This window comes from Lepus europaeus, chromosome 1 (genome assembly GCF_033115175.1).
Source record: "Lepus europaeus isolate LE1 chromosome 1, mLepTim1.pri, whole genome shotgun sequence".
NCBI classification, from domain to species: domain Eukaryota; kingdom Metazoa; phylum Chordata; class Mammalia; order Lagomorpha; family Leporidae; genus Lepus; species Lepus europaeus.
Window position 1 is genome coordinate 119,071,944 of NC_084827.1, and position 14,699 is coordinate 119,086,642.

General features: G+C 43.9%; 1 protein-coding gene across 1 annotated transcript in view; it reads left to right on the forward strand.

The window, feature by feature from the left end:
• Positions 1 to 1,225: 1,225 nt before the first annotated feature.
• MTX2 (metaxin 2) overlaps positions 1,226 to 14,699 on the forward strand; it is a 78,118-nt gene continuing 64,644 nt past the window's right edge. Inside the window, exon 1 of the mRNA XM_062188264.1 lies at positions 1,226 to 1,455. Within this exon, the coding sequence (XP_062044248.1) occupies positions 1,416 to 1,455 (40 nt within the window). The 5' untranslated portion in view covers positions 1,226 to 1,415. The remainder of the gene's footprint in view (positions 1,456 to 14,699) is intronic.

The window sequence follows — 14,699 nt, forward strand, 5'->3', positions numbered from 1 at the left end:
GGACATACAGGGAGATGTACATATAAACATGTGGGCAGACATGTGACGATGGAGGCATGGGGCATAGTGATGTGAATTCAAGCCATGTAACATCCAGGATTGCTGGTAACCTGCAGTAGCTATAAAGAGGGCAGCGAAAATGCTTCCTTGGAGCCTTGAGAGAGAAGCACGGCCCTGCCGACACCTTGATGTTGGACTTGTTTCCTCCAGAACTGTGAGAATAAAGTTCTGTTGTTTTAAACCACCCAGTGTGTGGTAATCCCTATGGCAATCTCTTGAAACTAATATACAAGTTAAGGAGGCACAAACAGAACAATAAACTATAATAAAGGTCTAGAGATCCATGGATATAAAGCAAGGAGACATAGCTTCTCAATGTCAAGGACAATATTTTTTCAAATACCAGGTTTCTTGTGCAAAAACTTAGTACACAGACTTTTTGACTTAGTGTGTGATTTAAACCCTGTCACCTCACCTCTCTCAAGCTGTTTCTCATCAGTGGAAGTCCGCAGATGCTGAAATCTGTTCCATTTGTAATATTTTATGCTGCTAAACCCATAACCTAGGCTTTTTTTTTTTTAAGTTGTAAACTTATAATTTAAGATATGAGGTTAAGGAGGGGAAAAGTCACTTGGGGGATTTTGTGTCCCCTTCTCTTCCTGCTCTCCCTCCCCTCCCCGCCCCCCAAGGTGAGAAGCCTGTGAAAGGAAGTAGCTTGTTCCCCAAGCTGAATTGCATTTCCAGTGTATGCAGGTGAAGTGGGTCGGGTGGTGTCAAGCCTTTCTCCGTGACAAGCATGTTTGAGGAAAGACATAACGGGACACCAATGTGTGTGCAGGGACTACTCAGCCCAGCGGTGTGGCGGGATCGAGGGAATTCGCGCGGGTCTGAATCTGGGGCTCCGCGGAGTCTCCGGGCAGCAAGCTTAAACTCTCCAAACCGGCTTCCTTCCCCGTAAAACGGCAATCACACAGCATCCTCCCGAGGGTGACGACATGAATGAAATAAATCCCTGTTGTCTAGTGCGTGGTACAAAAACATTACTGCTTGCTTAGAAAATGCCTGCTTACAGAAGGAGCACCAGACACTCCAGGGCCCCCGACCCCAGATCAGAGCCCGCCATTCCGCGCGCTGTCGGCGGCCGCGCGCCCGGCCCGGGTCTCCACAGGCGCGCGGGGGCGGGGCCGGCGGAAGCGCGCGCGCGCCGCTGTCAGCTGCACCGGAAGTTCCTGGCCCGGCCTGGCGGTAACCTTGGGGGCCTCGCTGCCACCACTGGCGCTGCTACCTGGGTGGGCTTTGCGAGTCTGAGCTTGGCCGGGTGGGAGCCGTTAGCTGCCAGGAGCCACCAGGTTTGCGGAGGAGGACGCTGAGGGCCGCGGGGAGCAGGTGCCCGGGCGCACGGCCGCCCAGTCGACATGTCTCTAGTGGCGGAAGCCTTCGTCTCCCAGATCGCAGGTAGCGCTCGTGGCCGGCTGGTCGCCGACCCGGCCGGGGGCGGGGGATGGCACGGAGTCGTCGGGGCGGTGGGGACCAGAGCTGGGTACTGGGCTGGAAAGTTCTTCAGCCTTGCGGCAGTGGGGGGTGGGGGGTGGCGGTGGGGACGAGCACCGGGTGCCAGCTTCTTCTCACAGATGAGAAAACTGAGGCCAAGGTCACCTCACAGGGCCGGGCGCCCCGTCGGCTTCCTCTGGGCGGTGCTTTGTGCAGCTCCCAGTTTCATCCGGAGGGGTGGGAGTGTGTGGAAGACCCCGCGTGCTGGTATTGAGGTGGGGGCGTGGCCACAAGGCCTGGAGTCGCAAGGCTTCTGTGGACGAGTGGGGGCGGCCTCTGGGTCGTGGGACCTCAAGTTGAAGGTGACTGTCGCTAACGAATCGTCGCCCTTGTTACCTGCTGTCGGGAGTGGGGGGGCTACCGATGTTCTTGATTCCTCTCGAAGCCTTGCAGTACTGTCATTTGTCAAGTCCTGCAAGGTTCGTTGAAGTGTCTTTAAAACTATATGTTGTGTCCTTTAAAGAAATCGCATTAATTCGGTGGACTGAACGGGACTGATGTAAATAGATTTGTAGCATGTTTTCTCTTACTGAGGTTCTTATTTAGTGAAGTTAAATATTGCTGAGCAAGTAGGAAACTAGGCACAGGTGCTTCTGGAAGTAGGCAAACGGGGTTACCCTGAACTCCTTAGCGGTGTTTTCAGCAAGGCTAGTACTGAGAATTTCAGGGTAAATAGGGTACATTCGGAACGAGCAGGTGTGTTTTGGAAATGGGAAGGTCAGAGTGTGTCATAAAAGTTGCCCAAATCTTTTTTATTGCATTGCCTTTGTGTGAATGCACATTCCTTTCCCCTTAAATACATTGCTATTCTAGGAGAGGGAGCAGCGTGGCTAGATTGTAAGCCTCCTGAAAGCAGGATCACGCGTGTCTTCTTTCCCCGTTGTAGCCTGAGCGCCTGCTCAGCTGGCGCTCATTAAATATTTGTGAGCTGAGGCAGTGTATAATCTTATGATTATTTATATTTTTACCGTGACATTGGAAAAAAAATCAGGCTTACATAGTTAGACAGTGACTTAGTTTAGATTGCTACTATATTACAAAATCATTTCACAGTGTATGCTGATATTTGTATACAATGTGCATGTATCCCAGTGTATACTTTTCTTTTAAAGAGAAAAAGATGAACATCTTAATAAGTTTCAAATTTTTTCTTAGTGGAGCTTAAGAATTTTTAGGAATTTTGTCTGCCATCTTAGCTATTTGTAGAAATCTATTACCCTAGAAGGAGGCATTTAAAGGTAGATAATTCAATAAGTGGTGTTGGAACAGTTCTGAAGTCATAATCTTGTATGAATGAATTCCAGATAAAGATATAAATGTATCCAAAAAACCCCAAATTATAATAAAATAAATAGAAAATTTAGGAGATTATTTTAATAATCTTGGCTAGCAGAAGAGGCCCAAGCAAGAAAGACGCAGATCCAGAATCTGAAAGAAAAAGTTGACAAGTTTGATTGCAGAAAAATTTTGAAAAGTTCTGTGTGATAAAAGATCCAACTAATAAGTTTCTACACATAGGTAAGAAAAAGACAACCCAGTGGAATGAAAGGCAAAGGATCTGACCAAGCAGTTCACAAAAGGGAAAATGAGAAAGGATGGTGAATAAATGCTCTCTATTGTTAACAGTAGGTAGTACTTTTCACACCTTGTCAGCTGGGCAAAAATGAATATGATAATTTCTAATACTGCTGGGGAGGTCATGGGAAAAACAGTTACCCTCAAACTATGGGTGTGTCTGTAAATTATTATTACTTTCTTGGAACTTAATAGTGATATTAAGATGCCATCCTTTGACCCAGAAACTATGTATGAGGATTTATCTGGAGGAAATTTAAGTAGTGATACTTAAATATACAGAGATATTAATTGTAGTATTATTTGTTATAACAAAAAAAAAAAACAACTAGGAAACGTATTAAATGTACATATTGAGTATCGCTTGTCTGAAATGCTCAAACTCAGAAATGTCTCCGATTTCAGATGTTTCTAGATTTTGGAATATTTTGGATTTTTGGATTAGGAATGCTCAGCCTGTATCACATTATCATTTGCTCACATCTTTACAGTTAGTAGAAATAAAGAGGTATGCCTATAAAATATATTGGCTGGGAAGCTATGATTTTATTAAATAAAAACAAGTTATAGAATACTATATGAAGGGCCAGCATTGTGGCATAGTGGGTTAAGCCTCCACCTGTGGTGCTGGCATTCCGTTACTCCACTTAGGATTCAGTACCCTGCTGGTGGCCTGGGAGGGACAGCAGAGGATGGCCCAAGTGCTGGGGCTCCTGCTGTCCACATGGGATACCAGGGTGAAGCTCCTGGCTTTGGCCTGACTCAGCCCTGGCCATCGCGGCCACTTGGGGAGTGAATCAACATACGGAAGACCACTTTCTCTGTCTCTCCTTCTTTCTCTGTAACTCTGACTTACAAATAAATAATAATAAAAAAAATCATAAAATAACCTCATGAACCCACTATTGTTAAGTAAAGGCTGCATGAACAAGTTTATGTTTCCATGGAAAAAAATTTATAGACTGCTCAACTAGTTTTAACTTTTTAACTAGTAATTTCAGGGTAACAAGGGTAGATCATTGGTGGAGGATGGAGGAACTATATTCCTGAATTATTCAGATTATTATAGTGAACGTATTTTACCTTGTAATTTATGCCTGTAATTTTAAAAAAAGATTTTCAAGAAGTGATAAAAGATGAGGATACAATAATAATTTACCTCAAACCCTGGTTTGACTCATGACTTACAGTGGTTTAGATCTGACAACTATTTACAACATTCTATTTCTGGCATTAATATAGTTCACTTGGAAGAAGTCAACTTCATGAGGTTAAAGATATGTATGTAGACAGTCCTATTATTACTTAATAACTAATTATGAATCTGTAACTGAGAGCTCTAATTTTTGGTATATTTAGCACTTTGCCTATTAATCTTGCTTCTAGTGGACATGAGCTAACTGTTCACTGTTTGATATTTCTTACAGAAACATTTACATATGTTATTTAAAGATTTACTTATTTATTTGAAAGGCAGAGGTACAGAGAGGCAGAGGCAGAGAGGGAGAGAGAGAGGTCTTCCATCCACTGGTTCACTCCCCAGATGGCTGCAACGGCCAGAGCTGATCTGAAGCTAGGAGCCAGGAGCTCCTTCCGGGTCTCCAGGGCCCAAGGACTTGGGCCATCTTCTACTGCTTTTCCAGGAACTTTAGCAGGGAGCTGGATCAGAAGTGGAGCGGCTGGGACACAAACCTGTACTCATATGGGATCCTAACTCTGCAGGTGGTGGCTTTATCTGCTAAATGGAAACATTTAAAGACATCTGATGTATATCTATGATGTATATATATATATGTTTTTTTTTGACAGGCAGAGTGGACAGTAAGAGAGAGAGACAGAGAGAAAGGTCTTCCTTTGCCGTTGGTTCACCCTCCAATGGCCACCACGCCGGCGCGCTGCGGCTGGTGCACCGCGCTGATCTGAAGGCAGGAGCCAGGTGCTTCTCCTGGTCTCCCATGGGGTGCAGAGCCCAAGCACTTGGGCCATCCTCCACTGCACTCCCGGGACATAGCAGAGAGCTGGCCTGGAAGGGGGGCAACTGGGACAGAATCCAGTGCCCCGACCGGGACTAGAAACCCGGTGTGCCGGCGCCGCAAGGTGGAGGATTAGCCTGTTGAGCCATGGCGCCGGCTGTATGATATTCTTTAAGTGACTTTCTTGAGAACTATATTCATAAGGGTGGCTTTTTGGAAACCTATAAATTCCTCAGGGTTAAGTGAATCACATCTATCTCTTTGCTACCCATGAATCCTCTACCAGGTTTTAACTCCTTGATGAGAATTATTCTCGCCGTCTTTACTGCTCTTAGTTCAAAGTCTTTTCATTACTCACTTCGGAATTGGTTTCCCTGCTTCCAGTAGAGTCCCTGCACTGTAAGTCTCAATGAGTTTTTGTTTTATTTTGTTTTACTTCTGTTTTTCTTTTTTCTTTTTTTATTTTATTTTATTTATTTATTTTTTATTTTTTTGACAGGCAGAATGGACAGTGAGAGAGAGACAGAGAGAAAGGTCTTCCTTTGCTGTTGGTTCACCTTCCAATGGCCGCCATGGCTGGCGCACTGCGGCCGGCGCACCACGCTGATCCGATGGCAGGAGCCAGGTGCTTCTCCTGGTCTCCCATGGGGTGCAGGGCCCAAGCACTTGGGCCATCCTCCACTGCACTCCCTGGCCACAGCAGAGAGCTGGCCTGGAAGAGGGGCAACCGGGACAGAATCAGGTGCCCCGACCGGGACTAGAACCCGGGATGCCGGCGCCGCAAGGCGGAGGATTAGCCTAGTGAGCCGCGGCGCCGGCCTTACTTCTATTTTTCTAAAAGATTTTTAAAGAAGATTTATTACCTTGAAAGGCAAAATGACAGAGAGGGTAGGAGAAAGATCTTCATCATCTGGCTCACTCCCCAAATGGCCACAATAACCAGGGCTGGTCCAGGATCTCCATTCAGGTCTTCCATGTGGATGGTAGGAACACTACACTTGAGCCATGGTGTGCTGTTTTCCAGGCAAATTAGCAGGGAGCTGGGTCTAAGGCCAGAGTAGCTGGAACTCAAACAGTTATTCTGACAAGAGATGGGGTTATCTCAAGTGGCAGTGTAACTCATTGTGCCCTAGATTCCTAAATTGTTGACATGACTTCTTTTTGTTTGTTTGTTTGTTTGTAAGATTTATTTATTTACTTGAAAGGCAGAGTGACAGAGAGAGAGAGAGAGAGAAAGAGAAGAGATCTTCCATCTACTGGTTCACTCTCCAGATGGCTGCAGTAGCTGGGGCTAAGCAAGGCTATAGCCAGGAGCCTGGAACTCCATCTGGGTCTCCCACGTGGATGTCAGGAACCCAAGTACTGAGCATGTCTTTTGCTACTTTCCCAGGTGCATTAGCAGAGAGCTGGATTGGAAGCAGAATAATTGAGACTTTAACTGACACTGCAATATGGGTTGTGGACACTCCAAACAGCAGAACAGCTTAACCTGCTGTGCCACGACACCACTGACTTCTTCTTCTTTTTTTTTTTTTTTAAAAGATGTATTTATTTATGGCCGGCGCCGTGGCTTAACAGGCTAATCCTCCGCCTTGCGGCGCCGGCACACTGGGTTCTAGTCCTGGTCGGGGCGCCGGATTCTATCCCGGTTGCCCCTCTTCCAGGCCAGCTCTCTGCTATGGCCCAGGAAGGCAGTGGAGGATGGCCCAAGTGCTTGGGCCCTGCACCCGCATGGGAGACCAGGAGAAGCACCTGGCTCCTGGCTTCGGATCAGCGAGATGCGCTGTCCGAAGCGGCCATTGGAGGGTGAACCAACGGCAAAAAGGAAGACCTTTCTCTCTGTCTCTCTCTCTCACTATCCACTCTGCCTGCCAAAAAAAAAAAAAAAAAAAAGATTTATTTATTTATGTGAAAGACAGAGTTACAGAGAGGCAGAGGCAGAGATAGAGAGAGGTCTTCCATCTGCTGGTTCACACCCCAGATGGCTGCAGTGGCTGGACCTGTGCTGATCTGAAGCTAGGGGCCAGGAGATTCTTCCGGGTCTCCCACATGGCTGTAGAGGCCCAAGGACTTGGGCCATCTTCTACTGCTTTCCCATACCATAGCAGAGAGCTAGATTGGAAGAAGAGCAGCCAGGACTAGAACTGGCGCCCACATGGGATGCTGGCGCTTCAGGCCAGGGCTTTAACCCACTATGCCACAACGCTGGCCCCCAATTCGCTTTTTAAACTCTTTGGAGTGTCCATCCAAAGAGTTTGTTGACCCCTACCTGAAATACCTGCTTTGTTTAGATAACTCATATAAGTCCTTTAAGACACTGGGCACTATTGGAGTCTAAGTCTACCTGACCACTTTTTTCCTGTCAAATGAGAAAGGTTTATTGTGATTCCTCCCCTCCCCCAATAATAATCATCATCATCATAGTAATATATGGCAGTTTTTGAAAATGAAAACAACCCAGAGAACTATAAGAATAGAGTAAAAATTACCTGAAATCATACCATCCATATTAAGACTTCAAAATTCCTTTGGGCCAGTGCTGTGGCACAGCACGTTAATCCTCCGCCTGTGGTGCCAGAATCCCATATGGGTGCCAATTCTAGTCCCGGCTGCTCCTCTTCCAACCCAGCTCTCTGCTATGGCCTGGGAAAGCAGTAGAAGATGGCCCAAGTCCTTGGGTCCCTGCACCTGCGTGGGAGACCTAGAAGAAACTCCTGGCTCCTGACTCCTGGCTTCGGATCAGCTCAGCTCCGGCCATTTGGGGAGTGAACCAGTGGATGGAAGACCTCTTTCTCTGTCTCTGTCTGTAACTCCACCTCTCAAATACATAAAAATTAAAAAAAAAACTTATATAAATAGCTGTTTACTGATATAGTAAGCTTCCATGTTAGAGCTACAGTGCTAAATAATTATTATATCTAATTTCTAGTGTTAACAATTTGATTTTGTTAAGTAGGTGTTATTACTGTTTTATAGATAAGGAAATTGCAACTCAGTTAAAGTAAGAAAGTTAGGATCAAGATCATTATAAGAACTGAGTTCTAAGCTCAGCTCTGCTTTTTGTTCTATGTTCATGGGCAGGCCTTTCTAGTTCTATTTCCTCATTTGTAAAAGGGAGATAGTGTGTTTCTTTCTTTCTTTTTTTTTTTTTTTCTTTTTGACAGGCAGAGTGGACAGTGAGAGAGAGACAGAGAGAAAGGTCTTCCTTTTGCCGTTGGTTCACCCTCCAATGGCCGCCGCGGTAGGCGCGCTGTGGCCGGCGCAGCGCGCCGATCCGATGGCAGGAGCCAGGTGCTTCTCCTGGTCTCCCATGGGGTGCAGGGCCCAAGCACTTGGGCCATCCTCCACTGCACTCCCTGGCCACAGCAGAGAGCTGGCCTGGAAGAGGGGCAACCGGGACAGGATCGGTGCCCCGACCGGGACTAGAACCCAGTGTGCTGGCGCCGCAAGGTGGAGGATTAGCCTAGTGAGCCGCGGCGCCGGCCGATAGTGTGTTTCTTAATGTACACTCATAGAAGATGCTCAATTCATGGTACTTTCTTTTTCTTTTCTTTCTTTTTTTTTTTTTAATTTTTGACAGGCAGAGTGGACAGTAGAGAGAGAAACAGAGAGAAAGGACTTCCTTTGCCATTGGTTCACCCTCCAATGGCCACCGCGGCCAGCGCACTGCGGCCGGCGCACCACGCTGATCCGAAGGCAGGAGCCAGGTGCTTCTCCTGGTCTCCCATGGGGTGCAGCGTCCAAGCACTTGGGCCATCCTCCACTGCACTCCCTGGCCACAGCAGAGAGCTGGCCTGGAAGAGGGCCGACCGGGACTAGAACCTGGTGTGCTGGCGCTGCAGGTGGAGGATTAGCCTGTTGAGGCATGGCGCTGGCCTCATGGTACTTTCTATTGCTACTTTTGTTGTCAAGAGCCTTTCACCTTAGAGTAAGGGGTCTTGTATCCCATTATCATTTCAGATATCAGAAAATACTCAAAGTACTCTTATTTATTTCTGTACCTTTTTTTCCTGAATTATTCTCCAGTGCTTTGCTAGATTTTAAGCACATTGGCTAATTTCATCATATTGTAATTTATTAATTTTTTGAAATCAGGATAATATCTATTCTGTTCTTAGAAGCTCAGTAAATTATATAGAAGATTAAAAAAGAATGTTTTGAATATTTCATTTATCTCATTGTGGGCATTTGGATACTTAATTATTTAAATTTATTAATAACTTCAGTTTAACAGTAGCATTACATAGTCTGAGCTAGGAAAATGGCTTTGCAGGGTCCGTGGATCTCTTTTTTTTTTTTTTTTTAATATTTTTTAAATATTTTTTAAATTAATTAATTAATTAATTTTTTGACAGGCAGAGTGGACAGTAGAGAGAGAAACAGAGAGAAAGGTCTTCCTTTGCCGTTGGTTCACCCTCCAATGGCCACCGCGGTAGGCGCGCTGCGGCCCACGCACCGCGCTGATCCGATGGCAGGAGCCAGGTGCTTCTCCTGGTCTCCCATGGGGTGCAGGGCCCAAGCACTTGGGCCATCCTCCACTGCACTCCCTGGCCACAGCAGAGAGCTGGCCTGGAAGAGGGGCAACCGGGACAGAATCCGGCACCCCGACCGGGTCTAGAACCCGGTGTGCCGGCGCCGCTAGGCAGAGGATTAGCCTATTGAGCCGCAGTGCCGGCCGGGTCCATGGATCTCATATAGAAACATCTTGAAAGAAAGGGTGATGAAAAAGGCATATTTTTAAAAATCTGTTTTTATTTTGATAAAAGGTGTTTTCCATTCTTTCTCTCCTTAAATGAATAATGAGGAATCAGTACTTTAAAAGCATTTACAAGGATTCTTGAGGTTAAAAGATGTGGAAAATAGAGATTAAATGCCTTTTGTAAAATAAAGGTGATGCTGTTGCTCTCAGATTTTATTGAGCATGAAAATGATAGTAAAAGCTCTTAAACCTGCGTTATAGAATATTTAATAATGAAAATTGCAACAGATAGCTGAATAAATACATGTATTAAATTCTTTTGCTCTTGAAAATAAAGATATTATGTTAGTTATTTTTATTAAGTATTCTGAGGATTCTCCAATACTGAGGACAGCACTGAAGGATTATTGAGAAGTTATTGAGGCCGGCGCCGTGGCTCACTTGGCTAATCCTCCGCCTACGGCACCAGCACCCTGTGTTCTAGTCCTGGTTGGGGTGCTGGATTCTGTCCCGGTTACTCCTCTTCCAGTCCAGCTCTCTGCTGTGGCTCGGGAAGGCAGTGGAGGATGGACCAAGTACTTGGGTCCCTGCACTAGCATGGGAGACTGGGAGGAAGTACCCAGCTCCTGGCTTCGGATTGGCGCAGCGTGCTGGCTATAGCGGCCATTTGGGGGGTGAATCAACGGAAGGAAGACCTTTCTCTCTGTCTCTCTTTCTCTCACTGTCTAAACTCACTGTCAAAAAAATTAATAAATAAAAAAAAGTTATTGAACTGGCCATCACATTTCATAGTCATATGAATTGTCTCATACTGTGGTGCTTACCACCTTGGTAGATAATGACATTTAAAGGGCAGATGATGAAGCAAAATAAAGACATAATGGTTTATCCTTCAAATTAGAGGCAAAGCAGTGTTATTTCATCACACTGAATTTATGAATGTTGGAAACCACGCTTTTTTTTTTTTTAAGATTTATTTATTTATTTGAAAGGCAGAGTTACAGAGAGGCAGAGGCAGAGATAGAGAAACATCTTCCATCTACTGGTTCACTTCCTCAGATGGCTGCAACTGCTGGAGATGTGCCGATCTGAAGCCAGGTGCCAGGAGCTTCTTCCGGGTCTCCCACACGGATCCAGGGGCCCAAAAAGTTGGGCCATCTTCTACTGCTTTCCCAGACCATAGCAGAGAGCTAGATTGGAAGAGGAACAGCCAGGACTCGAACCAGCGCCCATATGGGATGCTGGCGCTGCAGGTGGCGGTTTTACCCTCTATGCCACAAGTGCTGGCCCTGGAAACCACATTCTTAAGGCAATGTTTTGTTACCTTTTGAAAACTTTGATACTAAGATCCCTTGAAAGTACTTGTCTTCTAATCTTGAAATAGTATATTATTAGACTGTGTTGTGAGTTTTAGTTTTTATGTATGCTATTACATGATTTTTAGTTTTGAACTTAAAGATTTTGGTGATGGTATCACATAAAATTTGTCAGTCTTATTTCTGTGAAGACTTTTGAGTCATTTATGTTAGCTTAAGTGTTCCCTGAGTGAAAATTGAAAAAAAACATCATCAGACTTCTTAACATTTTTCAGACAGTATTGAAATTTCTAAGTGTTAGTATCAGATGGATTGAAGATCCATCTCAATTAGAAATGAGATATTGAAAATTCAGTTCTTCATTTTTTGTTCAAAAACAGAAGTTACAATGTTCTGTAAAATCCAGCTACAGACATTTATATGTAGACTTGCCAGTAAGAGAAATGCATGCTTTAATTTTTTATTGCTTTGTAAATGATCCTTTACTCTATTCTAGAACACTTTTCTTATTTTTGTGTGCTCTATAAATGAATCATGGTTTTTAACTTTTTTACATCAGTAATAAAAATGAAATTTGGTTAGTAATAAAGAAGATTCTTTTCATAAAAACCATCATTTTGTCCTGACAGTTCCCATTAACTGTAACTGTGTTAGCAAAATAGAAACCATGAAATGCATTTCATTGTGCTTATACACTTAGCTGTGTTTTTGTGCTGATTATATATTTTTATCTCTAAGAACTTGTGTAAGTCAAAGAAGTTTCTTCACAACTTAACCTTTAGATTTTTAAAAAAGGTTTTTGACAAGTGTATTTATCCTGCTGGCTGTAATATTCATAGGTAATATAGTGAAATTCCCTCCCACACCATATTTCCTAACTTGGTCAGCTCAGAGCACTGACTAGAACTTTATACAAATAAAATGTATGATTTATTTGCCAATATTTGTAACATTGATAGCTAACTCTTGTTTTGATTATTAGCCTTTACATTACAGGAAGATGTTTTAGCATTATAAATTGTAATGTTTCTTATTTTATGAATTTAGAAAAGGTTATTTGTCAAATAGCATAAAGTTGCTGTTTTTTTCATTATATACTATTTTATTATTGCTGTTCATCAATTTAAGATTCTGAGTTGGCTATGGAGGAGAACTAGTTGTATAATGTTAACTAAGTGGTGATTGATATTTGTTCTTGTGATTGTACATTATTTGGCTTTTTTTTTTTTAAGATTTAATTAATTTATTTGAGAGGTAGTTACAGTGAGAGGAAGAGACAGACAGAGAGATCTTCTGTCTGTTGGTTCACTCCCCAGATGGCTGCAATGCCCAGAGCTTTGCCAATCTGAAGCCAGGAGCCAGGTGCTTCTTCCCGGTCTCCCATGTGGGTGCGGGGGCCCTTGTACTTGGGCCATCTTCTACTGCTCTCCCGGGCCACAGCATAGAGCTGGATTAGAAGAGGAGCAGCCGGGACTAGAACCGGCGCTCATATGGGATGCCGGCCCCACAGGTGGAGGATTAACCCACTGTGCCAAGGTGCTGGCCCCTAGTTTCTTAAATTAATTTAAATTTATTTCAGAGACACAGAGAGAGACTGAGCTTCCATTCACTGTTCACTTCTCAAATGCCTTCAGTGGCTGGGACTGGGTCAGGTTGAAGCCAAGAGCATGGGAAATTAACCTGGGACTCCCACATGGGTAGCAGGTACCCATCTATGTGCTGCCTCTCTGGGTGCACAGTAACAGGAAGGTGGAGTCAGGAGCAGAGCCATGATTCGTACCCAGGCACTTTGATATTATACATGTGCATCCAAAGTCATGGCTGAGCCACAAAGGCCAGATGCCAACCCCGTTAATTGTTTCTGATTTTTTTTTTTTTCCTCAAACGGGTTTTTTTTCCCATTGTACTGATTTTCCCACATTATCTTTTGGTGACCATTTGGAAGGTGTGAAATAACTTCAGTATCAAAATAAATACTTAGGAAGGGAGGTAAGTTTTAGAAATCATGAAGTCCGGATTAAAGACAAATATAGAGTATATTTTCTTTGCTGTTGTGGATTATCTTTTTTTGTTTTTTTTTGACAGGCAGAGTGGACAGTGAGAGAGAGAGACAGAGAGAAAGGTCTTCCTTTTCCATTGGTTCACCCCCCCCAATGGCCGCTCATGTATTTCATAGGTACAAGTCTAAGAAGATAACCATACTTCCCTCTCTCCTTTTCTTCCTCCTTCAGTCCCCTTCCTTCCTTCCTTTCTTTCTTTTCTTTAATTTTTACAAAAACATAATTGCAGTCCACTCTATAATCACAGGCTTAATGCATCACGAAACATAATATTCAATAAGTAAAAAGTAGAAAGGCCACAGCTCCACAGGTGTATAAACAAGGGCTAAAAACAATAATCAAATGACAAGATGTCCATTTTGTTCCTATATATATATATTTTTTTTCTGTATTCTGTATTAACTGCCATGTATCAGAGAAAGCCTGATATTTGTCTTTTTGGGCCTGGCTTATTTCACTAGCATAATGGTTTGGATTATCTCTGTATCATAGTTAAATGACTTTACTGGTCTACCTTTTATGAAAAGATATGGTAAGATTTAAGTTAGCTAGAGTCATTAAATCATTTTTCTCTTGAATTCTTTTTTTTCCCCTCAGTTCTTGAATAATGTAGCACTGCTATTTAGGATAGTTTTTAATGATGGAAGTTAGACATTAAAGTCACTAGGCACCAAATTCTGGGGCCTAGAGTCCAGAGAGTCATCATAACGTGGTCAGGAATTTGACATAGAATGAGATTTCTGGAAGTGAAGTTTCAAGATAATGGGCTAATAAAATAAAACTGGAGAAAAAGTAGAAATGCCAAAGTCTGTGTCTGAAGCATAAATACAGTACGGTCAGCAGCCAGTTTGCTAACTGATTTAGATGAACAGGGAATTCTGTGCCTTCAAATTTAATTCTATCTTTAATAATAAATGTGTGACAAATAGTAGCTATCAAAACTGTTAACCAGGGGCCGGCGCCAGTGGCTCACTTGGTTAATCCTCCGCCTGCAGCACCGGCATCCCATATGGGTGCCAGGTTCTAGTCCTGGTTGCTTCCCTTCCGGTCCAGCTCTCTGCTGTGGCCCGGGAGGGCAGTGGAGGATGGCCCAGGCGCTTGAGCCCCTGCACCCACGTGGGAGACTGGGAAGAGGTGCCTGGTTCCTGGCTTCAGATTGGCGCAGCGCCGGCCATGGCGGCAATTTGGGGAGTGAACCAGCGGAGGAGGACCTTTCTCTCTCTCCCTCTGTCTCTCACTGTCTATAACTCTACCTGTTTAAAAAAACAAAACAAACAAACAAACAAAAAAACACAAAAAACTCTTGACTGTTAAGTATTGTTGCATTACAGCAGAGCACCCCAAATTTAAGGATGTAAAACAGAAATTGTGTTATGCTCATGAGTCCTGTGGGTCCGTAATTTAGACAGGAGAGATGGTTTGTTTCGTGATGTCTAGATTCTCAGCTGGAAAGACTCAAAGACTGGGAGTGATCCAGCAATTGAGATTTCAAAACATCTGGAAGCATCTTTACTTACATGTCTGA